The sequence below is a fragment of the Ornithorhynchus anatinus genome, chromosome 6 (genome assembly GCF_004115215.2).
Source record: "Ornithorhynchus anatinus isolate Pmale09 chromosome 6, mOrnAna1.pri.v4, whole genome shotgun sequence".
Classification (NCBI taxonomy): Eukaryota; Metazoa; Chordata; class Mammalia; order Monotremata; family Ornithorhynchidae; genus Ornithorhynchus; species Ornithorhynchus anatinus.
The window spans coordinates 34,740,280-34,767,681 of record NC_041733.1 but is presented as its reverse complement, the minus strand read 5'-3'; the positions used below and the strand labels follow the sequence as shown (position 1 = coordinate 34,767,681).

The 27,402-nt window shown below is 38.8% G+C and overlaps 1 protein-coding gene across 1 annotated transcript in view; it reads left to right on the top strand.

Moving 5' to 3' along the window:
- The window catches only part of ATP11C (ATPase phospholipid transporting 11C), a 123,922-nt gene that overhangs the window by 84,548 nt on the left and 11,972 nt on the right, over nucleotides 1-27,402 (top strand). The window contains 16 exon segments of the mRNA XM_029067502.2: nucleotides 730-927; nucleotides 3,935-4,087; nucleotides 5,522-5,673; nucleotides 6,304-6,375; nucleotides 10,697-10,790; nucleotides 11,853-11,951; nucleotides 12,277-12,458; nucleotides 13,696-13,956; nucleotides 16,086-16,128; nucleotides 16,130-16,261; nucleotides 17,736-17,742; nucleotides 19,224-19,319; nucleotides 21,702-21,847; nucleotides 22,535-22,594; nucleotides 25,096-25,223; nucleotides 27,164-27,299. Of these exon segments, the coding sequence (XP_028923335.1) occupies nucleotides 730-927; nucleotides 3,935-4,087; nucleotides 5,522-5,673; nucleotides 6,304-6,375; nucleotides 10,697-10,790; nucleotides 11,853-11,951; nucleotides 12,277-12,458; nucleotides 13,696-13,956; nucleotides 16,086-16,128; nucleotides 16,130-16,261; nucleotides 17,736-17,742; nucleotides 19,224-19,319; nucleotides 21,702-21,847; nucleotides 22,535-22,594; nucleotides 25,096-25,223; nucleotides 27,164-27,299 (1,959 nt within the window).

Below are 27,402 nucleotides of genomic sequence, written 5' to 3'. Positions count from 1 at the left end.
TCTAGGCAGTTCATGACTGCAGCTTGCAGCATCCCTTGGCAACCCCAGCCTCACGACAACCTTCTGGTTGGACACTGGTCCTTCATCACAAAGCCTCAAAGAAGGGTCAGACTCTCTGGTTGATGCCAAAGATCCTACTTTTTTCCTTCATTTTTACACAGTGTTTGTTTCTTACTCCTGATTATTTCTTGCTCCTTATCCCAAATCCTCCCTTATTGGTTCTGCGGGGATTCTAGGAGGAAATACTTAATAACATCTCTTGCCAATTCCTCCTTCACCCTGCTAGTTATACTAGCCAGCACTTTCTTTCTCCATGTACTTGGATTTTTCTTTGGGGAAAATTTCCCAAGGTCTTTTATTATGTTCTGGAAAATTGCCAACTAGGATACTCCCCTTAACTAGAATGAGAATCTTCCTGTTCACAGTGTAGGTATAGAAAGCAAGCATTGCATCTCTCTCCTCTTTGTCTCTGATTTCCCATCCACAGAGAATTCCTAACTCTGTTTTTCAGTATCTTTTCCCACCCTCAAGTTGCCAGATGAATTTTGGGGGGTGGGGGGCCCACCACAATGTGCTCATTTGGTTGTGTCCCCTGCATATTCTTGAGCAGTTTAAAGTGTTCTTTGATAAGACTTTTCACCTTTATAAAGTTGCTCTTTTCAGTTTTATGTTGTACTTACTTGAGCAAAATGTGCATCTTGTTAGCATGAACTATTTATTTTGTTTTAGGTTTTGAAAATATTCACAGACTTCCTATCATTTATGGTTCTGTTCAACTTCATTATCCCCGTCTCCATGTATGTTACAGTAGAAATGCAGAAATTCTTGGGCTCCTTTTTCATTTCTTGGGATAAAGAATTGTTTGATGAAGAAATAAAAGAAGGAGCTCTAGTTAACACCTCAGATCTTAATGAAGAACTTGGTCAGGTTAGTATTTTTTTGGGGTCAAAATAAACAGTAGATTTGTGTAATATTTTTTTAACGGTATGTGATTTGATTCCTGAAAAGAAATGATCAACAATGAAATCCCTACCTGGAATCCTACATGTAAGGAAATGGCTTTTCACAGAGATAGTGACAATCATCTGCCTGGCATTTTTGAAAGCATGTTTTTATTACCTTTTTAGGTGTAGTGAAATATTTTATAAAACCCATCAAGTTTATATTACTAGTTATAGCTTGAACATTGAAAATAAAGAGTGAAACACTTAGAAATACTTAGAAATATTATGCAGTTCCATGAATATATGGCCCAGGAGTGTTTTTGTTATGGCTTTCCAGATTTGTTTCTAATCAGATTGGACAGAGAAGAAGAAAGCAGTTACTCATTTCTGCAAAGGAATTTTAATAGAGGAAAGTTTGATAGAATGCAGAATTAGTTCAATTATTTTTCTGTCTCTGATTCCAGTGTAGAACAGTTATTTTCTGAGTCGAGTCCAATGTGTTTTATCTAATGAAGATATCTAATGCACTTATCTGCATGGGAAATAGCTTTTTTCCCCTTAATCTTTGTGTTCATTATGTATCCTCTATCTAAATAAACTGGGAAGCTTCTGGCATCTGTTCAGTTTTCATATTTAGAGTAAGAGAACCAAGAGAATGTCATTTCAATTAGGCTGCTGCCTTTGTTTTGTGTTTTGTTTTATTTTGGTTGGGTTTTGGGGGTTGTTTTGTTTGTTTTCAGATATTTGTTACGCACTACTATGTGCCAGGCACTGTACTAAGTGCTGAGGTAGATAAAACATAATAAGGTTGGACACAGTCCCTAACCCACATATGACTCACAGCCTTAATCCCCATTTTACAGATGAGGTAACTGAGGCAGAGAGAAGTGAACTGACTTGCCCAAGGTCACACAACAGGCAAGTGGTGGAGCTGGCATTAGAACCCAGGTTCTCTGACTCCCAGGCATGTGCTCTTTCCACTAGGCCATGCTGCTGCTGCTTTTTTTCCCCTGCATATTATAAAAAAAAAGGATTTGGGGATACTAAGGTTGAATTTGTACTGTTCAGTTGTCTAACCTGTTCAAGATGCCTCCTAAGTGCCCACTTAAATAAAATCTTAAAAAAAAAGTCAACACTCTAGTGGACAATGGAGAATCAGTGATAACTACTTCATTGTTTCACTCCCCGGAGTGCAAATATATCCCCCAAACAGATTAAATATTCCTAATATGACAACGATGGAGAAACAATAGATACTTCACGATCAGGATTTCGGGAGATTTGGGCAGCACAAGCTTGTTCATCATCATCTTGTCTAGGACAAGAGAGGGGTGGATTTGGTCTCATTTTTTTTAACCCTCTTGATGGTAGTAGTTGGTAGTAATAGGAGTATTGGGAGAAGTAGTATTAAGCACTGGGAAAGAATACATCGGTAGGAATTAGACACAGACCCTGTCTCTTGGGGGTTTCAGTCTAAAAATAAGAGGGGAGTGGGGATTGCTGTCAAATTCATAAGAAAACCCAAAATTGATACTGTAAAAGATTATTTTATGAAGTAGGTATCTAAGAACATATTGGCCATGCACAGAATAGTTTGTGAATATACACGTATGTAATTAAGTTTTTAAATATAACAATCACAAGCAAGTTATAGGAAGCCTGCAGACTTTTTCAAATTTTAGAAGTGCCATAGTTTAGGAATGGACTACTACCTGTAAAGAAAAATGAAGATATGAATTGGCACTATGAAGTTAATTTTGGAAGAGGAGCAAACTTACATAGAATTGTTGACATTTTATTTAATTTTAAAAGAGAAGACATTCTCAAACATTGCTTCACAAAATCCAGAAGGCAAAACAAAAGATTGAAGTGTCTGCCAGATCTCTTGCCACGAGACATTCAACTTGGAGAAATAATTAGAAAGTTACTAATGCATGATTTCATCTCTTTCTTCTTTAAATAATGATAAAAAAATTAATCTTCATTCATGTTCTTGTCAGCCCATAATTTTAGCTGCTTAAATAAAAATTATACCCCAAAAGAGGATAAAATTATAGGCTTCTAAAAGTGGAATGGTATAAATAGAAGAGATAAATATAGTGAACCTCAGTGGGATTCTTGTGATGTTATTTCAATCACATAGGAAAGTATCTACCAATAAACCTTCCTTTTGCTCATGTGGGAAAATATTCCCATATTCCATCCTCGCATATTTCAATCAACAGAAATATTGCAGCTGTTAAATGTTAAAAGAAAATTGAAATTCTGTTTTTCCCTTTGGGAATCTTTATTGCATCCTACTCAGAATTATGGAATTGCCTTCAAATCCCAAAACAGAAGCCTCGTTATTGTCATTCATACATATTCAGGAAATACGTTGCCTGCATATGTGTAGTATGAAGAAACAGTAGATAAGACAGCACACAACTTTCTCTAACTTATTTTTGAAAGGGAGAAAACTAAATGAAATTAATCGAATCACATTTGTACTCCTAAAATTATGAATATCATTTTTATGGTACTAACTGAAGGCTTCCTGTTACGTATTAGTTTAGTAAGGGCTCAGTAAACATAACTGATATGCGTCAAGTATATTTACTTTTCCCCACTCATGAGCAATGGGGCTTTATTATTTTGAAGATTTGGAAAGCCCTTCAGCTATGTAATCATTTTTGTATAAAAATATCTAGTATGTCATTCTTATTTTCAAAATGGACCTGATTTGCTTTCCTCCTTGAGCTGTTTCAAAATCGAACTGCATCCTAGATATCTTGGTTTCAGTTTTTAGTTTACTAATACTTTGCTCTTATTGAAATGAAAGACTTCCCTTACAGTAGTAATTGTGAAAAGATTAGTCTATTAAGGATAAAGCTGCAATTTCTTTCAAAATGTAAAACTGATTTTCTTTCCATTTGTGGCCTTCCTCTGAAAAACTAGTTATGAAAAAGAAAATGGACTGTCTCTGAATTTATCCTTTTTATTTCCTTTAGGTAGAGTTTGTATTTACAGATAAAACCGGAACCCTTACAGAGAACAGCATGGAATTCATTGAGTGTTGCATAGATGGACACAAATACAAAGAAAGCATTTCAGAGGTCGATGGGTTCTCTCAAACTGATGGTCCCTTAAAATACTTTGGAAAAGCTGAAAAGGTCGATCCTTAATTTCCTTTAAGCCTGTATCAATCACAAATCATTTCATTTGGAATTTACCATAGAATGAAAAATCAGATGTTGCTCTATGCTGCCACTTGTATCTGTCGCCTAACAAATATGAATATCAGATCCAGGAAAGGAGGGGTTTGTAGGTCAGGAGAATTGAATAGGGACATCTGAAAAAAAAGCAACTATGGAGAATGTCTGTCCAGAACAAAGTGAATTAGCAACTTATTTAATCAGAATGTCAAAGTAGAAAATGCAAGCCAAAAAAATATTTTGGACCTAGTGGAAAGAGCACGGGCCTGGGAGGCCAAGGACCTGGGTTCTAATGCCACCTCTGCCACGTATTTGCTGGGTGACCTTGAACTCAATTTCTCTGTGCCTCAGTTGGTTCATCTGTAAAATGCTTTTTTACTTAAATGGTATTTTTTAAACGCTTACTATGTGTAAAGCATTCTTCCAAGTGCTGAAGTAGATATAAGTTTATCAGGTTGGACACAGATCTTGTCACATATGGAGCTCACAGTCTGAATTGGAGGGAGGAGAATTTAGTCTCCATTTTCGGATAAGGTAACTGAAGCCCAGAGAAGTTGCCAGAAATCACACAGCAGACAAGTGGCAGATCCAGGATTAGAACCGAGGGCCTCTGACTCACAGGACCATGTTCTTTCCCCTAGGCTCTACTGCTTCTACTCTCTCCTACTCAGACTGTGAGCCCCATGTGGGATAGGGACTGTGCCCAACCTGATTATTTTGTATCTACCACAGCACTTAGTATAGTGTTTGGCACATAGTAAGTGCTTAGCAAGTACCTTATTTATTATTATTATATTAATTAATTATTATTAATAATAATAAATGATCTTCCTTGGCTCTCTGCAGTGATCAAATCAACAAAATCTCATGCTATTTATTTGTTATGTCTTTCAATTCTAAACTCTTCAGTATGATGGGCAGTATCTAGTACGCTCATTCAGAGCTTCTTACAGTGCTTACACATAGTAAGAACATAATAAGTACTTTTACTATTACTACCCTGAGACATTTATAAGAATGGTTTTCAATGGCTAACCTAATTCTTGGCTTTTAAGCACCTTTTGAAATTATAATACTCTTTTAAACCACTAGCTATAATAGAGTTCAGTATATCAAAGTGGAAACTTCCTAACTGATTATTATTCATCTTTCATGTAACTTCAGAGATGCATATTTTACAACTAGAGAGCAGTTGGTTTTCTTTCTCCAGTAAGTGTTAGTACTAATATGAAATCTCTTGGGTTTGTACTGTTCTGATTATTTAATGGAGTGGTTGTTTTACTGCTAGGCAGCAAGTGATGTAGAAGTACTTTAAGAAGTATTTGGCTTGTCAAAAAATGACTGCAGAAATATCGGGTTAAATGTAAATTTTCCATTTTTTAGAGTCGAGAAGAGCTGTTTCTGCGAGCTTTGTGTTTGTGCCATACTGTGCAAATTAAAGATTGTGACAGAATCGATGGACCAACAAGAGGAACAGAATATACTTACATTTCCTCTTCACCAGATGAAGTAGCCCTGGTGAAAGGAGCCAGAAAGTAAGTACAGTTATTCTGATTGGGGTTGGTTTCAGTAGTTTAATCTTGCTGTATCTTATTATAGTTTTCTAGTGAGTCAAAGGGCACAGTGTCTTGGGTAAAAGATTATCTTCAACAGTTATAGGAAACTTGCTTTTGGACAGTGAAGACCAAAAGAAAACTGTTGCTGTACCTTGAAGAGTGAGGCTGTTGTTATGTATGTTGTGATGGTATTATGAAGTGTTCTGCCATCATTTTTAATCTCCCAGCAGCTCTGTTCCTTGGATAGATGGAGCAGATCTATTTTATGGACAAGAAAGTCGGGGATAGAGTTGGTTAGTCGACTTGTGCACGATCACATAGCATGTTAGTAGTATAGCATGTTAGTATATTTAGTAGTAGTAGTAGTATACTACTGCTATAGTAGTATAGTATAAATAGAAATATCAGTTCCTGAGTTGATGCTTGTTGTGTAGTCACCGACCTTCATTTTTATCCACCCTGCATCTCAGTTGGTCCCAGAGAAGAGCAGAGGAAATCCGGATTATGTGAATGTGTCAAAAAGAAAATCAGATGTTGTGTTGTGAACATGTGAAGAGAAAATAAGTAATTCTTTTTGAAGTCTGGCTTTTTCTTTCTTTCTTTGGATAGGCATGGGTTCACTTTTTTAGGACTTCATAACCACTGCATGAAATTAGAAAATCAAAAGAAAGAAGTAGAAGAGTAAGTACTGTTCTTCCATGGCCAATGATATTTGCCATTATTTCACTGCCTCAGAAGAATTAAGGAGGTACAGCAAAAGAATCTGGATCGAAATGTAAAGGAAAGCTATTGGCTCCGAAACTGTGGTAGGATGTATGTAAATAAATTAAAATTGGTTAGGCTGTTGCCAGTGAATGAGGCAAAACTGATCTCAGTATTTATTGGTTCATCAGTTAAGCAGAAAACGAGGCAGGTGATCCTTGCTAAACTGGACTTTGACATCGATTTTATTGGAAGTTCACAAGGAACAGCATTTTCATGGTGAAAGTTACCAGCAGCTTATGCTGCAGGGAATTTCTGTGAGCATTGGTTTAAACTTGTTTTTACCAATATAAGTGTTCAGTTCATGCGAGAAACACCATAACTTAGTGGAAAGAGCCCAGGCCTGGAAGTTAAAAGTACCCAGGTTCTCATCACTACTCAACCACATGCCTGCTATGTGAATCTTTGGCAAGTCACTTAACTTCCTTGTGCCTCAGTTTAAAATGGGGATCTCTTCTTCCTCTTACTCAGGGATTTTGTCTGATCTAACTATACTCTACCTTCCACAGCACTTAGCACAGAATAAGTGTTTAACCAATAGCGTTACTGTTGTTACTGTTAATATCATCATCAGCATCATTGTCATTAGCTCTTAAAATATCTCAGATAGAGGAGAGCAGATAAACTCATCCACTGAAACTTGTTATATAGGGCTTAGTCAGGTGAGAATTAGAAGTTCTTCGTTTTCCCCAGCCATCCTCAAACTATTTCTCATCTCAAATACAAAGTTTAACTTTCATTCTGAGTTAGGAATAAAAAGAAGAAAAGACAAGTAAGATCCAAATGCTTACATTCCCCGGTGATACAGTCTTCAGTAAATACAAAATCTTCCATAAACATGCAGGCAAATTTCTGTAAATACAGAGTTCTGTAAACACTGCTTTCTTGGACTCATGAAAATTACTCATGCTTTTCACTGTGTGGATCCACCATGTGAAGGGAGCTATAGAAGGCCCTTTAATCAGCTGGCAGAGTGACTCAGCAGGTACCCAAGGTAGGAAGAGAGCCTCAAAGCTCCTCCATTCCCAAATAATCAGTTATTTTAATTGAGCGCTTACCACGTTCAGAACATCGTACTAAGTACTTGGAAGAGTACGATGCAGTGGATCTGTTAGATACGTTCCGTGCCCACAACGAGCTGATAGCTCTTCCCAGTTGGCTATGAGGGAAAAAAATGGTTTTTGACTTCGGGGAAATGAAGGTTTCATGAAGAGGGTTCTGAAAGATAAGCCTCCTACTGCTCTTTCAGTCCTTATTAGCCTTAGTTCTTTTTTTATGGTATCTGTTTAGTGTTTACTATGTCAGACACTACTAAGTATCAGGGTGGATACAAGCTAATCTGGTTCCCATATGAGGCTTGCAGTCTTAATCCTCATTTTACAGATGAGGTAACTGAAATACTGACAAGTGAAGTGACTTGCCCAAGGTAACACTACAGACAAGTTGTGGAGCCGGGATTAGAACGCAGATTGTGACTCCAGTGGGGTTCTGGACATTTCCGTAAACTGGCTCTCCCGGCAGTAGGCATCTGACATGGTAAATGGGACATCTTAGTTCTGCTCAGGTAGAGTGAAAATTGGATTATTCCCCCAAACCATGATTTAAATGCAAATTTTATTTAGACCTTGTATCTTGGTGATCAATTTTAATTCTTTAATCCTCTTCTCTGTTGACCAGTCTCACAGCTAGTAATAGCTGTAGTAGTAGCAGCAGTAGTAATAATAATAATAATTGTGGAATTGTGAAGTACTTACTGTGTGCAAAGAACTGTTCTAAGCATTGGGGTAGATACAGAGGTGATCAGATCGGACATGGTCCCTGTCCCACAAGAGTGACGGTCCACCAACAGCATTATTGAGTGCCTTCTTGATGCAGGGCTCTAAACTAAGCACTTGGAAAGTAGAGAATTTTGAAGCGATATATTCCCTGCCCTTGAGGAGTTCACATTTTAACAGACTGGGGGGCAATATAAAACATTTACAGCATTGTCAAAATAAATCATTTGAGCAGACATTTTTACATGAGTGCTAAGGATTTTGTAAATTAGTTCATAAGTGTTTCAGCTGGTTGAGGGGATGAAATTTAGTATGCTGGGAAATTAAGCAGGGAAAGCTTGTTGGAGGAGGGATTCTAGGAGGGATTCAAGCTCCCTCTAGACTGAGAGCTCATTGTGGGCAGGGAATGTGTCTGCCAACTCTGTTATAGTGCTCTCTCCCAAGCACTTAGAACATTGCTGTGCACACAGTGAGTGCTCAATAAATGTAATTGATTGATTCAAATGTGTTGGGAGGGCTGAGATCTCTCTGATGTGGGGAGGGAGTATTCTGCATCCAGGAGGAAACCAATGGCCCAAGTGGACCATTCTTGGGATTGACAGCCACAAGCTGAGCCAGGAGCAGGGCCAGACTAGAGAGGGAAACAACATGGCCTTGTGGATAGAGCACAGGCATGGCTGTCAGAAGGACCTGAGTTCTAATCCCAGCTCTGCCACTTCTTTGCTGTGTGACCTTGGAAAAATCACTTAACTTCTCTGTGCCTCAGTTACCTCTTCTGTAAAATGGAGATTAAGACTGGGAGCCCCATGTGGGATAAGGAACTGTGTCCAAACTGGCTAACTTGTATCTTCCCCAGTGCTTGACACATAGCGCAAAACAAATACCATTATTATTATTACTATTTATTTATATGCCACACCTTCCAAATGAGGACGAGCTGAATGACCGTTTCATAAAAACAGTCGTTCTAAATGCCAAGCAACTCTTTTGGGTCAAATGTGATTTGTTCGCCCACGTCCTGCCTCTGGCCTGGAATGCCCTCCCTTCTCAAAACCGACAGACAATTACTCTCCCTTCAAAGCTTTATTGAAGACACATCTCCTCCAAGAAGCCTTCCCTGACTAAGCCCTCCTTTCCTCTTTTCCCACTTCCTTTTTCGTCACCCTTACTTGCTCCCTTTATTCATCCCCCCTCCAGGCCCCATAGCACTTATGCATATATTTGAAATGTATTTGTATTAATATTTCCCCCTCTAGACTATAAGCTCATTGTGGGCAGGGAATGTGTCTGTTTATTGCTGTACTGTACTCTCCCAAGTGCTAAGTACAGTGCTCTGCACACAGTAAGCACTCAATAAATACGAATGAATGAATAAAAGAAAATGATTTTATTTTTAAGAATTGTCCTTCTGCATTTTTTCTGCATCTTTTCAATGCTTTGCTTGGTGCCCATTTAGTCTTCCATTTATGTCTTCCTGAGGTAGGCACCACTTCCCCCAAGCAGACTTGGGATTTCCTTCAGTGCTCAGGGGTTGACAGTTGTTCCTGACCTCTATTCCTAGCCCATTCCTTTTGGATTCTGGGAAGCAGCTTTTGGTCCCAGCCTTCACTCCTCCTGCCTCAGCCATCGAGTGAGAGATTGTGAGAGGAGACAGAAGAGGTGCAGGGGAGGTTTCAGAGCAGCGATATCCCACCACTGGAGGGGAGAAGGGACCGGTGCCAGAAGGAGACTGAGGAAGGAGAGAGTCAGCATAGTTGTTGTGGGCTGGACTCAGATTCAGTTTGGATGGGTCTCAGAGGTAGTAATGGATAAGCCAAGTGGTCCCAGACGAAAATTCGGAAATATGAGCAAGAAAGATCAGCATTATGTTGCTTGGGACACTCCCGTGGAAATTTAAACTAACTTTTTTTGGTATTTGTTAAGCACTTACTACGTGTCAAGCACAGTTGTGCATGCTGTGATAGATACAAGTTACTCAGTCTCTGCCTCACATGGGACTCACAATCTTAGTAGGAGGGTGAACAAATATTGAAAACTCATTTTGTAGTGAGAACTGAGTCTCAGAGAAGTAAAGTGACTTGCCCATGGTCACATAGCAGGCAAGTGGTGGAGTTGGGATTAAAACCAGGGTCCACTGGTTCCAGGCCCGTGCTCGACTGGGCCTGGGATTTGGTGGCCTAGGAAGGGAAGAGGAGACAGTGAGGTGCTTCTACATATAGCACATGCATAGGTCATCCCATTGACCTGCTGGAACCATGTCTTATACTTGTGCAAACACTCTGTGCAGAAGACTCTGCCATCCTGCAAATGAGGCCTGCATACCTTTCTGGCCCGTCAAGAGCTGAACACCACAGTCTTGAGGCTAACTCAGAACGAGCAGGGCAGATGCGTCATTTCGCTGTTTTCACACCTTGAAACTTTTCGTGTGAGTTTGACCATTTCCCAGGTGCTCTGGAATGTAACAGTTTCATTTTTTTTCTCCTGAAGGTATGAACTCCTGCATGTTTAAACTTCGATCCCGTCCGTCGGCGGATGAGTGTAATTGTGAGAACAAAGCAGGTATCCCTTTTAAAATATCTCCCATAAAGCTCTGCATCTATTCTAAACATGCTACAAAAGGAAAAGGCAATCACTGAGGTTCTAGTCAGTATCCTTTCATTAGCCAAAGACCGTTTTGTCGCTTGAATTTTGGATCGTTCATAGAGGGACCAAAGGCATGAGTTTGAAAGCGAGTTAATAAAATCCATGCTCTTAACCTTAATTCACAAATATAGAAATTTAAATTTTCAGCTACCCATTCTTGGAAACCGAACAAAGAAATGTAACAGTTTCCATATGTGCAAATGAGTCAGGAGGACTGTGACTTGGTGGATGTTGGTCTGAGTAATGAATGAGAGTCACCACCGTTAGTGAGGACCCAAGGTTGGCTTTGGCTGAACCTTTCTAGGTCAATAACAGTAAGTCTTCTGTAGTTATCTGTCGCAGGAGCTTCAGAAGAATTGAAGAGCTATAATATAGTGTAGAGGCCACCTACTCTAAAGAGTCCGAAACTTCCAGTTTCTGGGTAGTCATTCTGCTAAAATTGACATGAAGGCTGATTTTGATGGAGAATGTCGAAAAAAACTTCTATTCATTGCAGTACTAAAGACCATGGGCCACTAAAATCGTTGAGGGCAGAGAACGTTGTGCTATTATAGTGAACCCCTCCCAAGCGCTTAGTACAATGTTCTGCACAAAATAAGCGCTCAATAAATACTATTGATGGAATAATTTAGCTCAATTTCATTTGAAAGAATTTGAGTGAGGAATCATCTGTTTCTTTGATGTTCTTTGATCTTGCCAATATCTGAATGGATCATTTCTCATAGACTCCTTTCCAAAAAAAATCTTTGTCAGAAAATAAGATTTTTCCTTTTGCATTGAGTGTAGTTATAAATTCCCAAATCAAAGATTTAGAAATAAATTTTTGCCATATTTTGCACTATAAAGGAGTGACAAGAGTATGAACTCAGCAACTGACTGTGCTTCTTTAGCAGGCTCACCAATTACCCTAGTACTACAGGATGTTTAGATCGTCTAATCTTCTTTTTTTCTGTGTGCTTGTTCTTTGTTTTAGGAAAGATATTTCTCTTTTGTAAAGGAGCCGATTCAGCGGTTTTTCCCAGGGTACAAGCTCACGAGATAGACATAACTAAAGTTCATGTAGAGCGCAATGCATTGGTGCAGTCCAGAAAAAGGAAATCTGTTTTAAAATGTTTGGGAATTTTTCACAATATTGAATTTCCAAGGTAGCTAAATCAGTGTAGTCTAGAGTGAATTTAGGCCTACTGTTTGAAGATTGCAGTCAATAATAAATAATATCAAACTCTGCACTCACCTGGTTCTTGGTAACATTTTAAAAATCCAAAATGGATGATTATTAGGACATAATGCAAATATGTTGGCTTGTGTTTAATACAGGAACTCTTAGATTTCTATGCAGAGTGACATTTACCATCTATTTTGGGAAAAGTATGGTTTTAATATAACTTTCTTCTGTTGTCAGGATGGGTACCGAACACTTTGTGTGGCCTTCAAAGTATTAACTCAAGCTGACTATGACAAAATTGACCAGGAGCTTTCAGAAGCTAAAATGGCATTACAGGATAGAGAAGAAAAGCTGGCCAAAGTTTTTGATGATATAGAGACCAACATGAATTTGATTGGGGCCACTGCAGTGGAAGACAGGTAAGCGACGATACCACTGCATTTAAACTGAATCTGTCCTACCTAATAGAATGTTGATTAGGTAGATAAAAGGGTTTTTTTATTAGGAAATGTGAAAAACATCACCACATGTTGTATCAAATAATTACAATTATTGATAGGTTTTAAGTGATTTCATGGAGCCTAAAAATCTTCTGGCTACATTTCCATTACTAGGGAAGACACTGGTGCAGGAATTGCTGGCATTTTTTTGCTGAAGAGCCAAACTAAATAGATTGTTTTTGCAAAGAGCCATCCTTAAATCACGCTCCCCATGGCTCAAAGTGATAGCATTGTTTTTCCATGTGGCTGGTTTCACAGCAACAGATGTTGCTGCCTGGGAAGTTGAGAAAGGGGAGAAGAGAGTAAAGGGAGGGGGGAAGGAAGAATCTTGGTTGATGACATATTCTGGAATCAGTGCGTGATCAGTGTAAATGCAGCAGTAACTTTTGAGATAAATGAAATGCTAAAATGATAAAAAAAGACTTGACATTTTCAAGCATGTTGGGCTTTTCCTTTTCTCATTAAAGGTTAGTTTCTTTGTTACTTTTGGAAACATGAAAAATATTGTTTCCTAAAAAATATTTTGTCTGTTTCCCCACTCCTCAAGAACCTCTAGTGTTGCCCATCCAACTCTACATCAAACAGAAACTCTTTACCATTGGCTTTAAAGTAGTCGATCACCTTGGCCTCTCCTGTCTTACCTCTTGACTTCCTACTACATAATACACTTCACTCCTCTAACACTTCACTCTAACACCACCCTACTCGCTGTACCTCTGTCTCATCTATCTCTTCACCCTACCTCCCTCCCACATTCTGTGTCTATTCTGCAACTCCCTCCTCCTTCGTATCCAACAGATATTCACTACCCCCATCTTCAAAGCCCTATGAAAATCATATCTCCTCCAAGAGGGCTGCCATGACTAAGCTCTCATTTCCCCTACTCCCTGGCCCTTCCGCATCACCTTTGCACTTGGATTCATACTCTTTATTTACCCCAGCCTCAGCCCCAGAGCACTTCTGTACATATCTGTAACTTGTCTTAATGCCTGTCTCCCCATCTAGACTGTAAGCTCCTGATGGGCAGGGAACATGCCTACCAACTCTGTTATATTGTACCCTCCCAAACGCTGCACTCAGTAAGTACTCAATAAATGCGAGTGAATTGATTGGGATTCGAGAAATCTGGATTAAAATAGTTTGCCATCATTTTCAGACTTCAAGATCAAGCAGCAGAAACAATTGAGGCTTTGCACGCTGCAGGGATGAAAGTCTGGGTGCTCACCGGAGACAAGATGGAAACTGCAAAATCCACCTGCTATGCCTGCAGACTTTTCCAGACGAGCACTGAACTCTTGGAACTAACAACAAAAAACCTTAGAAGAAGTGAGAGAAAAGAGGATCGACTGCATGAATTGCTGCTGGAGTATCATAAAAAGTTAGTGCAGGATGGTTCCAAAAATAGAAACCTTAAAAGGTAAGAAAGACAGCCTGGGCACTTTATATTTCGTGTCAGTGAAGACATCAATCATTGTTGCTTATGCAAAAGACACACCATCTTCTTTTGATAGTTTTGGGTTTGCAGTTTTTCACTCTGAAATCACAGTCTCTTCAATAATGAAGTTGTAACTGCTTTTTCCTTCCCAGATTTTCTGTGCTTTTTATATATAGATTTTGTCAAAGCTTGAAAATTAACTTAGCTTTAAGTCCTTGAAAACACTACATTAGTCTTGTTTCTGGTAGAATACACGCATTAACCTTCCATGGTAGGGGGCCCTATTGTGAATTTTTAAAAATCAGTTTCTTTTAACATTTAAATCTCAGTTCATTTTTCAGGTTTGGATCCGTTCTGGAATGCTACCTGATGCATGGAATATAGGGGGATTTTTGGTGGAGCTGTTAATAACACTACAATATGTTTTGTTTTAAATTTGAGTTAAAATCATGTAACACTCAAAAATGTTGGGTTTAATTTTAGATTGTATTTTCAGGCTTCACATACTACAAAAGTATCTGTGTGGCAGATGTTTCTTTGAAGCCACTATTGCCTTCTGGCTTTGGGAAATGAGGCAAATAGCTAAATGAATGTATTCCAGCCAACTTTAGCAAACTAGCAGTATTCCTTAATTTAGAATATCAGACACCAACATCAGTCAAAACTTAACCATTTCCAAATCTTGGTTTGGAGTATGAGATCTTTATATTGGAGCTAGTAGAATCATGATCCGTGAGGTAATTCCAGACTCTACATTGCCATGAAAAGAGAAATATCCAGAAAAAGTGCATATTTGATCATTCAAAAATGACCAGATAGCCCATTCCACAGTACATGTTGCTTCTTTGACAACAGTGGATGTCCTGATATTTAATCACACAGTCAAGCACTAAACTGGCTTCCCAATACATTTTGGGCATTGGAAATGTTAAGAAAATGTAAAATTTTGGTTCTAGGGCTAATACTAAAAATAGAATGTGCAGGTTAGAAATCAGGTTAAATTGGGTGAAATCCAAAAACTTGTATACCCCTTGTTCTTATTAACTGCTGCTGTATCCCTCAGTTATCTGATTTGCTTTGATGAGTTGCCCACCCATGCCCTTTACAGAAAGCATAAAGATAGGGAAAGTGAATTTCTATCTGCTGCCTTAATTACCTACCTGGCATAAATAAACCTTCTCTTAGGTAAGGGTCTATCTCAAAAGTGTATGTGAATTGTGTTTTCTTACCCTTGTTTGTGACCATACTTTGGAAGCAATATCCTAGACTTTTTGAAGATATTAAGATTTGTCTAGGACGAATCTATCGGTTAAGATTTTTTTGTATTAGAAGAAAATTATATTGGTTGGACTTGATTTATTATTTGCAAAGCTATGTGGCCCATAACTTAGAATGGAATGATTTTTTAAAGGACTTATTCCAGTATTTTTCCTAGCTATAATAGTTACATGGGATGGTTCTATAATTTCAAATGGGTTTTCTTTGCTGCTTAAAGACAGAAAAAGCATTCCCCCACCTGAGGTTTCTCATTTTTCTTTTTCTTTTCAATACTGGTTTTGGTAAGTCTTCCCATTTCAGTGTTGAAGTCATTTTCAATGACTTGTTAAAACTATATGAAATGATATTGAGTGTGCTCTACCCAATTTGCTTGTATCCACCCCAGCACCTAGTGTACAGTGCCTGGCATATAGTAAGCGCTTAACAAATACCATAATTATTATTTACTGATGTCTTGGTCAAGATAGAAAAATGGTAGACTTCAGTTTGATCTTCTTTTGGGAAATAACTCCCATTATTGTATGCATTATCGCCTGAGATAAATTCCATTTTATTATTATAGTAATAATAATAATACTGTTAAACACACTTGCTGTGTCCAGGCACTTTACTAAACGCTGGGCGGATATAAACAAATCTGGTTGGACACAGTCCTTGCTCCACATGAGGCTCACAGTCTTAATCCCCATTTTACAGATGAGGAAACTGAGGCACAGAGAAGTGATGTAACTTGCCCAAGGTCACACAGCCAACAAGTGAGGACCCAGGGCCTATCCACTAGTCCATGCTGCTTGTCAAACAAAGGTTCAGACAAATTTTGTTTTCATTTTCAGAGACTGGGCAATACATCAAGAGTATGGATTAATTATTGATGGCTTCAACATTATCACTTATATTAAATCCTAGTCAAGATTCCAGTTCAAGTAATTACAAAAGTATTTTTCTACAAATTTGCCTGAAGTGCACTGCAGTTCTGTGTTGTCGGATGGCCCCTTTGCAGAAAGCGCAGGTAAATGATTCCTGAATTTTTTTTCACTGTTCATTAGCAACCTATGGGCAAGCATGATGGTGGATTTCAACTGTCTCTTGGCACAGATAATGAAAAAGTGGCTTTGTTGAAATGGCCTTGGTTGATACAGCTTTTTGTGTTTGTAAGCTCAGGTAATTGCATATGCAGTAGTGTCATCTTCTAAAAAGAACCTTGGTTCAATGAGCAAATTCTTTAGAAATTGATATTTTAGGGATATCTGCTTTCCTTTGTCAGTGGTGGGTATATTTCCCCTTTAGCAGTACCTCTGTGCTCCCTTCATCTTGCTTGCATGCCCCTGAATCAGCACCACAGATCCTCCTTTTCTCAGTTTTATCTACCAATCAGTTTTTCAGGAGTTTACTCTGAGTGTCTACTATTTGTAGAACATTCTACTAAATGCTTGGGAATAGAGTGAGAAGCCACAGTCACTGCTCTCAAAGAGTTTTAGCAGGGAAGCCAGACCAAAAAGAATTTTAGATAGGGGGAAGAAGAGAATGGAAAGATGGATTTGTCTCTAAGTGTTTAAATAGCAGACTATGTAAACTGATTTATGTGGAGGTGCTTGCTATAGATAGTTATAAGGGCATAAATGCAGAGTTGGTGCAGAATAGTAATTATAATAATCGTGATATTTACTCACTTACTGTGTGCCAGGCACTGTATGAAATGCTGGGGTGGGTACAAGTAAATCAGGTTGGACACAGTCCCTGCCCCACATGTGGCTCACAGTCTTAATCCCCATTTTACAGATGAGGGAACAGAGTCACAGAAAAAGTTGAGAGGCTTGCCCAGGGTCACACAGCGGACAAGTGGTGGAGTCAGAATTAGAACCCAGGACCTTCTGACTCCCAGGCCCATGCTCTAACCACTAGGGCCATGCAGAAGTGCTGAGATTTTCAAATGCCAATTTTCTTTCTCAACATACTACTGCTCAGAAGAACCCTACTGTTCTACAATGAGCACTTGGGGGTGAAAAGGAAGATACGCAGGAAGATTAGAATGCAAGTACCATCAGGAGGACAAAATCGTCTCACACAACCAACTGGACTGTGCGCATGCCACTTGTCCCCATGCCTTAAATGGCAGGGGAGTTATGGAAAGGTCTAGTGAAGCTTCTCTTTCTTTCTTCGTCCTGTTAATTCTTCCCCTTCCAGCCCAGAGTCCACTACCTGCTTCCTATTCAATTGAAAACTGGTGCCTTCAGTCTGACGACCCTTCCGTTCTCCCTTCTGCATCCTGGTCGGGGATGCCGCTGGGGAGGGGAAGTGTGGAGGGGTGGAACAATAAGATTTAAAAAAGAGTATGTGGTTGGGAAGACAGGTGGGAGCAATTTCAGGGTACATGGTGCAGAATGGATCCCAAGAATAGGGGAAAGGAATAAATGAGGGAAAAGCAAAAAATTGGCAAGGAGCAGCATGGTGTAGTGGATAGAGCTCAGGACTGTGAGTCAGAGGTCGTGGGTTCTAATCCTAGCTCCACCACTTTTCCGCCGTGTGACCTTGAGCAGGTCATTTAACTTCTCTGTGCCTCAGTTCCCTCATCTGTAAAATGGAGATTAGGACTGTGAGCCCCAAGTGGGATAGGGACTGTGTCCAATCTGATTCGCTTGTATCCACCCCAGTGTTTAGTAACAGTGTAATTGTTACTTTTAGGACTTACAGCATCACAGCTGATCCTGGAGCAGAACCTTAATAAAAACACCACACAATTCAACCATTTGCAGTACAGCCCCATTTTCAAATACCACCTCACTGCTGTATCAGGGCATATGCTTACACAGGAATTGTTGTGTATCATTGGTGTGTGTGCCCTTGAAGATCCTTGTATTGTGGCAAAAATTGTGTTTAACCATTGATTCTGTGGGAATTACTGGGGTAGAGAATAGGTATTTCAAAAATATACCACTAAGACTAACATTTTTGATATACATTCCTATATTGTTGTCATGCCCACTGCTAGCCAAATGTTGTATATGTTTTCCATTCACTATTATTTTATTGCATTAAATACTGAGATGTGCTGCCTTTATGGGTTTGAGAAGGGTATCTCAGCTTGACCAACACCCACAGCTCAGAGTTCCTCCCCCCAAATCTACCGGGATCATGTGAGTTTTGGTGTGCCAGAAAAAACCCATGCTGTGGGAAGATGGGTCCCTAATTCCTAATCAATCACTAGTATTTATTAAGCCCTTATTGTTTGCAGAGCATTGAACTAAGCTCTTGGGAGAGTACAACACAGTAGAGTTAGTAGATACGATTCCAGATCACAGTGAGCTTACAGTCTGTGGGGGAGGCGGACATTGTTATAAATACAGATAGGGGAAATAGAGTGTGAGGATATGTACATTAAAGTCGTGAAAGTTGGGGGGAGTATCCAAGTGCATAAGTGCTTCCATCATTTTGTATCCAAATCGTGCACTAAAAATATGTGTATGAGCAGAACCGGGTTTACAGTTAAGCATCCCCGCATTTGTTTTTAAGTGAAGATTACAATGTGTTTTTAAGTGCTATGGAATATTTAATCATTTCAGCTGTGGGAACTTATTTTATGTTTCTTAATCAGAGAGACTAGACCTAAGAATACATTTTGACAAGTATTAGAGCTATATTTCAAAGATGTGGGATTTTGTGGGAGTAGGGGAGGAAATATGGAAAAATTAACACTTGGATACTTAACAGGACTAAAAAAGCATACCCAGAGGAGGTAAAAAAAAAAATTCCTGGTTGTGGGTGTATGATTGTTGTGATCCTATATATGTATTTTTTACACATTTAATCTTCCAGCTCTCCTAATATAGCAACTTGCGTGGGCAAGATATGTTTGCTTTGCAGCCCCGCCAAAGCAAGTGTAAAATGAATCTTAAGTCCCAAGTGTAGTCACATTCCTCTCCTGGGTGTGACTTTTCTGAACATATTTTTATTTTAACATTTAGATCGTGGAGGAATGGTCAAGAATACAAGAGGGAGTCCAATTACACTGTCAATAGGCGATGGTGCCAATGATGTTAGTATGATCTTGGAATCACATGTGGGAATAGGTAAGAGATGTCTAATGAGCTGATTACTTAAAGGACCTTTTCTATTCTTTTCCTTGGTGGGGTATTTTTTTTATCATCCTTGAACCTCTTCCCCATTGTTTGGTTGAGTGCTTTACAGTAAGTGCTGAACAAATGGAAAGCAACATGGCCTACTGGGTAGCATACAGGCCTAGGAGTCAGGAGGACTTGGGTTCTAACCCCGGCTCCACCGCTTGTCTGCTGCGTGACCTCGGGCAAGTCACTTAACTTCTCTGTGGCCCCAGTTACTTCATTTGTGAAATTGGGGTTAAGACATGAACTGTGTCCGACCTGATTGGCTTATATCTACCCCAGAGCTTAGTACGGTGCCTGGAACATAGTAAGTGCTTAATTCAGTCCCATAAATGCAGGTGTGTAGCAAATAATCATATTTATTGAGCATTTACTCTGGGCAGAGCACTGTACTAAGTGCTTGGGGATTGCAATATAACAGACGCATTCCCTGCCCACAACGAGTTTACAGTCTAAAGGGGGAGACAGACATTAAGATAAGTAAATTACGGATATGTACATAAGTGCTGCGGGGCTGGGATGTGGGGGATGAACAAAGGGAGCAAGTTAGGGTGACATGGAAGTGGAAGAAAAGGAAAAGAGACTAGTCAGGAAAGGCCTCTTGGAGGAGATGTGCTTTCAATAAGGCTTTGAAGGCAGGGGAGAGTAATTGTCTGTCAGGTATAGAAGAGGGAGGTATTCCAGGCCAGACACAGACATGGCGAGGGGTCAGCATGAGATAGATGAGATGGAGGTACATTGAGTAGGTTAGCATTAGAGGAACAAAGTGTGCAGGCTGGTTGTGTTGAGAAGCAGCATGCCTAGTGGATAGAGCACAGGCGTGGGTCAGAAGCCATGGGTTCTAATCCTGGATCCACTGCTTGTCTGCTCTGTGACCCTTGGGCAAGTCACTTCTCTTCTCGTTGCCTGTTACTTATTTGTAAATGTGAGACTGTGAGCCCTATGTGGGACAGGGACTGTGTCCAACCTGGTGATTTTGTATCTACCCTAGCTCTTAATACAGTGCCTGGATGTAGTAAGCGCTTAATTAACCAAGTACCATCGTTATTATTAATACGATAGTAGCAAGATGAGGTAAGAGGGGGCAAGGTGATTGATGTCCTTTAAAGCCAATGGTAAGGAGTTTCTGTTTGATGCAGAGGTGGATGCAACCCACTTGGTGTGGGGAAACAATGGCCTGATGTTTTTATAGAAAAATGATCCAGCCAGCAGAGTTGAAGTATGGACTGGAAATGGGGAAGAGACAAGAGCAGGGAATTCCAGCAAGGAGCCCGATTAAGTAATGAAGGTGGGGTTAGGATAAGTGCTTGGGATTACGTTCCGTGGTAACAATTTGGATGGAGGGGAAAAGGCTGAAATGTCTTTATACTTGGGGCTCAGCTAAAAGGGAGTAGTACACAACCTGAGGAGACAGGTCCCATATAAGGTTTCAAAGTCTACACCTGGCTCCACGGCTTGCCTGCTATGTGACCTTGGGCAAGTCACTTACTTCTGTGCCTCAGTTTTCTCATTGGTAAAAATAGACATTAAGTCATACTCCCTCCTACTTAAACTCTTTGTGGGCAGGGGACATGTATACCAACTCTTGTGTTTTGCTCTCCCAAGCACGTAATACACTGCTCTGCATACAGTAAGTGCTTAATAAATACAATTGATTGATTGATTGAGTAGACTATGAGCCCCATATGGGACAGGAAGGTGTCCATTCTGAATACCTCACATATACCCCAGCACTTAGTACAGTGCTTGGCACATAAGTGCTTAATAAATACCATAACTATAAAGGCCATACTTCCAATACATTTGGCAACTGTAGAGGAACAGCAATGGTAATTGGCTATCCTGAAGTGAATCTCCCCTGGAACCGGGGGTAAAACCCCCAGGGATAGGAGCAGGAGGAGGTTATTTTTCATTATTGATAGCATTTTGTAACAATCTCCACCACCTAAAGATTACCAGAATTCTAGCCACGTGGAAATGGCCATAATTGATGTCAGATTCCCTTATTATCTTTAGTTGGCTTGAATCAAATTGAAATTCTTGGAGTCTAAAAATGAAAAATTCACCCCAATTACCTGTTGGTTTTTAACCATTTTTAACAATGTAACAATGTTTTTGGTTTTGAACCAGTAATCAGTTAAAAAAGAAATAATGTGTGCCTTGGTGTTTTAGTGCCAAACTACTAAAATTCAATGTAATTCAGTGATTGAGAAAGTGATGTAGAGAACAGCTGAAACTGCAAAGCTAAGCAACTTTACTTCCCACTATTTGCCTGAATTTGAAGATTGCTGTTCTGTGAAATGTTTACTAAGCGAAAAAACCTTTTTTTAGGAATAAAAGGCAAAGAAGGACGTCAAGCTGCAAGAAACAGCGACTATGCTGTTCCTAAGTTTAAGCATTTGAGGAAGCTGCTTCTGGTTCATGGACATTTATATTATGTGAGAATAGCACATCTTGTACAGTATTTCTTCTATAAGGTATGTGACTAAGTATTCGTCGCTTTGGCTTTTCTAGATTCTGTTAAACACATTTATCTTTTTGTCTAATTTTGCTTCTTTTATGGTATTTTGGGATTATACATATATATACAGGCCATCCAGTGAAACCATCGATCCTTTATGCTTTGCTGTATTGCAATGCCTAGGTTTTCAGGGTAGCTTAATAACGTTCCACTTGATGCTTAATGAAAGAGCTACAATTTTTTGGCATTTATTTTATGGTATTAAATGCTTAATATGTGCCATGTACTGTACTGAACACTGAGATAGAGAAGAGCTAATCTGGTTGAACACAGTTCAAGTCTCCCATAGGGCTCACAATCATAATGCCCATTTTACAGATGAGGTAACTAGGGTATAGAAAAGTTAGTGATTTGCCCCTCTTCACAAACGAGACAAGTGGCAGAGCAGAGATTAGAGGCCTGGTCCTTCCTACTCCCAAGCATGTGCTCTATCTACTAGGCCACACTGCTTCTCTATTATGGTTGGTTTGTATTGCAGCAAGGTGGTTTGAGAATAGATTTTCCAAAATATTAGCCATTTGATACTGTGTTGTTTCGGTTTATCTCTTGTAGCATTTCATGGATTTCATATGACTTCATATGACTTTCATATGACAGTAAACTACACAAAACACATTTTTAACTTTATGCTTGTTTCTTACAGAACTTTTGTTTTATTTTACCACAATTTTTGTACCAGTTCTTCTGTGGATTCTCACAACAGGTATTTTCCAGTATTGTGACATGATTTTACATATCTTAATTTGCTTTCCAGTGACTACTCGCATATTGATTTGATTGGTCAATAAATTGCATTAATTGAGCACTTATCATGTGCAAAACATTGTAGTAAGTGCTTGGGAGAGTACAGTACAACAGAATTAGCAGATACGTTCCTAATGAGTTTACAATCTAGAGGGGATTAATGAGACTGTCTTAAGGCTAAACACATATTATTTAGTCATTATCATTGTAGATGCAATTTTTTTAATGTAAAGTAGATGCATTTTCTTGATGGCTGGACTTTGGGTATCAGAAAATGTTTATATTGGATATTGATATTTCTTCTTGGTGGCACTTCACTCTTGATAAATTTATGATACTTTCTTACCCTTGGAAGTGATCTGGATAAAAGCAATACAGTCCTACCAGGGGGAAAAAAGCATCTCAATATATAACATAAATGGTTTAATAATTCTACAAAAGGCAAGTTACTCATACCCTTATTAAAATATGCTCATTGCAGCTTCTCTTACCTAAGTTTCGATGAGAAGTTAGTAATTTGATTGTCTTTTAAAACCTTGGATCTGCTAAATGGTACTTTCTCTTGTCTGCCCTCCCCTCTATTCGACAGTGCACTTGGCCTTGTTCTCCTTGAGCACTTCGATACTCACCTTAGCCCCACGGCACTTAAGTTCAAATCCTTACAATCTACTATTTCCCCCCATCTGTAGTTTATTCGAGTGTCTGTCTCCTCCTGTAGGCTTTAAGTTCCTTGTGGGCAGGGATCACGTCTACCAACTCTATGTAATTACTTTTCCAGGCTCTTGGTACAGTGCTCTGCGCACAGTAAGCACTCAATAAATACCATTCATTCAGTAGTATTTATTGAGCGCTTACTATGTGCAGACGCTTGGAATGTACAATTCGACAATCAATACCATTGATTGATTGATGGGACTGATATTCAAATATCTAGTATAGTCCTCATCATAGAGTACATGCTCAACTGCATGTTGGTGATAAAATGATAGAGTAGAAACAGTTCATAAACTAGTCTTGCCTTCTCTAAGGACAAGGGATTCCTCAACTTCAGTTACTTCCTGTTTCTGTTCTAAAATAAAAAACAGTTATGCTTCATGGTCCAGAATGTTTGCAACTTTCATAGTGGAAAGAGTGGGGAGGAAGATATGATAACTGAAGAGAATTAAGAGTTCTTTTCTCTTGGGCTGTGGATGAGAAGAGATGAATACTCTGATGTAGAATATTTTTCTGGGGACTTTGATTTTGGTGGCACAGATCCACTGGAATTTGGGGAGTATTTCTTCTCAACTCTGAATTGTGTTCATTGCAGTATTTAGTGCACTCTTCTCTAAGGTATAACAAAGATATTTAGGGGAAGTAGTCTATGTGCATCACCGTATACAAAGCATTGTGCTATGTGCTAAACTGAACTCTACAAAATGTTTTGAATGCAAGACAGTTGTTTTTACTTTATTGTGACTTGATGCCTTCTGTCTCTGTGATGTTACTCAGGTAAAAATGGCAGAAAGAAAACTTCTGAAAAATTTCACCCAATTTTGGTCCCTTTTCTCTCCACCCACCCCTCCCCACCCTCGCTTGTAACAAAAAATTGCAGAAAATCTCACTGTATTCATCATCTTCCTGATCCCAAAAGCTCTGTGTGAATACAGGAGTTACAAAAGTTCTCTCTTTCCTCTCACATTTAGGCTATCACTAAATACTAGTACCCATCAAACAGTCGACTCTCTCAACATCTCTTGGAATTTATTGAGTGCTTACTCTGTGTCGAGCACTGTACTAAGTGCTTGGGAGAGTGGAATACAACTGAGTTGGTAGACACCTTCTCTGCCCACAATGAACTTACTACAGTGTAGAGGGGAAGACTAGTCCTTCTGGTATATTTATAACAGAAGTTTGGGTTCCAATGCTTCCCAAATTGCCTGCCCCATCCCAGTATCTCAAACAGTACTCTGATCACCACATCCTTTACTCCACATCCACCACCCCTGTCTTCCATTGACTAATGCATTATTTTTGACAATTCAGATTCAGTTCTTACCCCAGTTTCCTCCCCTTTTGCTATCTTTATTGCTATTACTGCAAAGTAAGTATTGATCTAATTTAGAATGTGTTTGTTTATTAACATGTCAATTAACTGCATGTCAGCAGTAGCCCTACCAATAAATTTATAAGAAGTAGAGAAAGTGACAAAACAATAAAGACACCAGGAAGATGAATTTTGCAATACACTCCCCCATCATGGTACTGTAGCAAAATTGAATTTGAAAAACGTAATTCTGCTGGGCAGGCAGACAGTATTTCTCCTTCATATACTTATAATCTAAATCAGTAGGATTTTATTGAAACTGGACTGTAGTTTTAAAAAACAAAATAGTTAAATGTATAGAAGCATTCCTTTACAGCTGTTTGTGTCTGAAAGTAACTCTATGTGTTTATTCATTCCCTCCGCTGCTGTTTAAGCCATTATATGATGCTGCTTACCTTACAATGTACAATATTTGCTTCACATCATTGCCTATCCTGGCCTACAGTTTGCTGGAGCAGCACATCAACATCGACACTCTGACCTCAGATCCAAGATTGTATATGTAAGTCATGAGTTTAAAATACAATTATAAATTTTCACTAAAGTTCTGTAGTTAATTGGTATTGGTCTAAATTGTTGAAATGCGGGCTTCAACAAGATTGGCTCAAGAAATTTGTCCAGTTGACTTTTAGGTGTCCAAAAAGGAACAATTAGCAGTCTTCATTTATAAGGTGTATTAATATGTGAAGTAAAGGTACAAAAATGTGAAACACAAAACAAGGAGGATTTTGAAAGTACCAAAAAATGTTTGCGGACATTGACAAGACTTCCAAATCTATTTCTTTTTTCTGAGTCACCCCAAAAACTTGAGGAGTGGCCCATTGCAGGTCTAAGGAAATGTGGAAATAAGCTGACATAAGTCTTGATCATCTATTTGGAAAGAGAACATTTCCTGAGTTTGTGCTGTGCATACACAGACAACACACTCTGTCATCCGCAAGTGCCCATAAAAACAACCAATATGGTGATGACAAGGATACTTAAATCACCCTGATATTTTTCAACAAATCAATTGAGATCCTTTGAATTAAAATATTAAGATAATGATGAAACTTTTAAAAATAAAATACAAAGTAACTTTAAATGTTAAACTGTAAAAAGGTGCTAAGTTACTTTGCTGAAGATATGTACTTTTTAATAACCCTGCTAATTATAAAATGTGCCTTCGATAATATAGCAATTCAGATACAAAAGAAATTGTATCTATTATCTGTTCTTTATTTCTAGTTAACTTCTTGCTATGCTTTTTTCATAATCATTGTGTAACTTTTACATTTCATCCTATTTAATATTCTGTATTGTTCTGTATTAGAAATTTTCCTTTTTGGAGTTGTGTCTCACTTGTCCTGAATACAGCACCATCTGGTTTTAAACTATAGCATGAATTTGTCATTCATAAGGGTGAAAGGAATGTGTTCAGAATTAGAAAAAGCAAAGTAAGAAATTCATCAATTTTTGAAAAGCAAGAGATTGCTCTATTGGTTTTGTTTTGTTTTTTACTGTGTACCAAAAATATTACTAGGTCATTATTACTGGCAGGTTACACATTTTAATGGCTGAGCACATTTTGATAAATGTCAAAAATTCTATACAGGATATGCTAAAAGTAATAACATTTTTACATGCTTGGCTGTTTTCCAAGAAGTGGCTTTTTTTGTTTTGTTTCCCTATCTCTGCTCTCCTTGTTTGGAGAGGATGGATATGGTCTTTGACAGATTCAATCTGTAATTCGTCAAACTGCCATTTAGTAGGACACAGAGATTCTGAACCTAATTCTATACCTATATTCTCCATCATAAATGTGTGATTGTTTTCCTCTTTCCAGCAATATTTAGGGTTAGATAAGTATTGTGCACTTGATCATTTTGCTAATGATTAAACCCATTTCAATTTGGGAGACTGTAGGTTAGTCTTACACTAGAAAAACATACAATTTAAGTACATTCTCATGTAATCGTCAGTCTTGTATTGCTCTCATGTGAGTTGTTTAGAAAAAAGAAAAAAACTCTAATACACTGGGGGGTGCTCACTGGTAAATGATCTACTGATAAAGACACTGCTGTATGTCCTTTTTTTGTGATATTTGTTACGTGCTTACTATGTGCCAGGCACTGTACTAACCGCTGGGGTAAATACAAACTAATCAGGTTAGACGTAGCGCATGTCCCACATGGGGCTCACAGTCTTAATCCCCATTTTACATACTAGGTAGTTTAGGCACAGAGAAGTGACTTTCCCAAGGTAACACAGCCGGCAAGTGGCAGAGCCAGTATTAGAATCCAGGACCTTCTGACTCCCAGGCCAGTGCTCTATCCACTAAGCCATGCTGCTTCCCCTCAATTCTGTGGGTTTCTCAGTTTCTCTTTTATTGACTTCTCAGACTATGAAAGTGACTTAATTTCAGGAGGGTTTTTTCTCTTTCTCTGCCTTGTGTCCTTTTAGGAAAATTTCTGATAATGCTATGCTGCAGTGGAGCCCTTTCCTATATTGGACCTTTCTGGGTGCCTTTGATGGAATCGTATTTTTCTTTGGGACTTTTTTTGTTTTTCAAACTACAACGTTACAAGATAATGGAATGGTAAAGAGATGTTTAATTTCATGTTTTTGTTTATCAGCATATATGTATCTGTCTACTTGTTACAAATTATTACTGTGTTCTGAAATGCTGTCATTTACAGGAT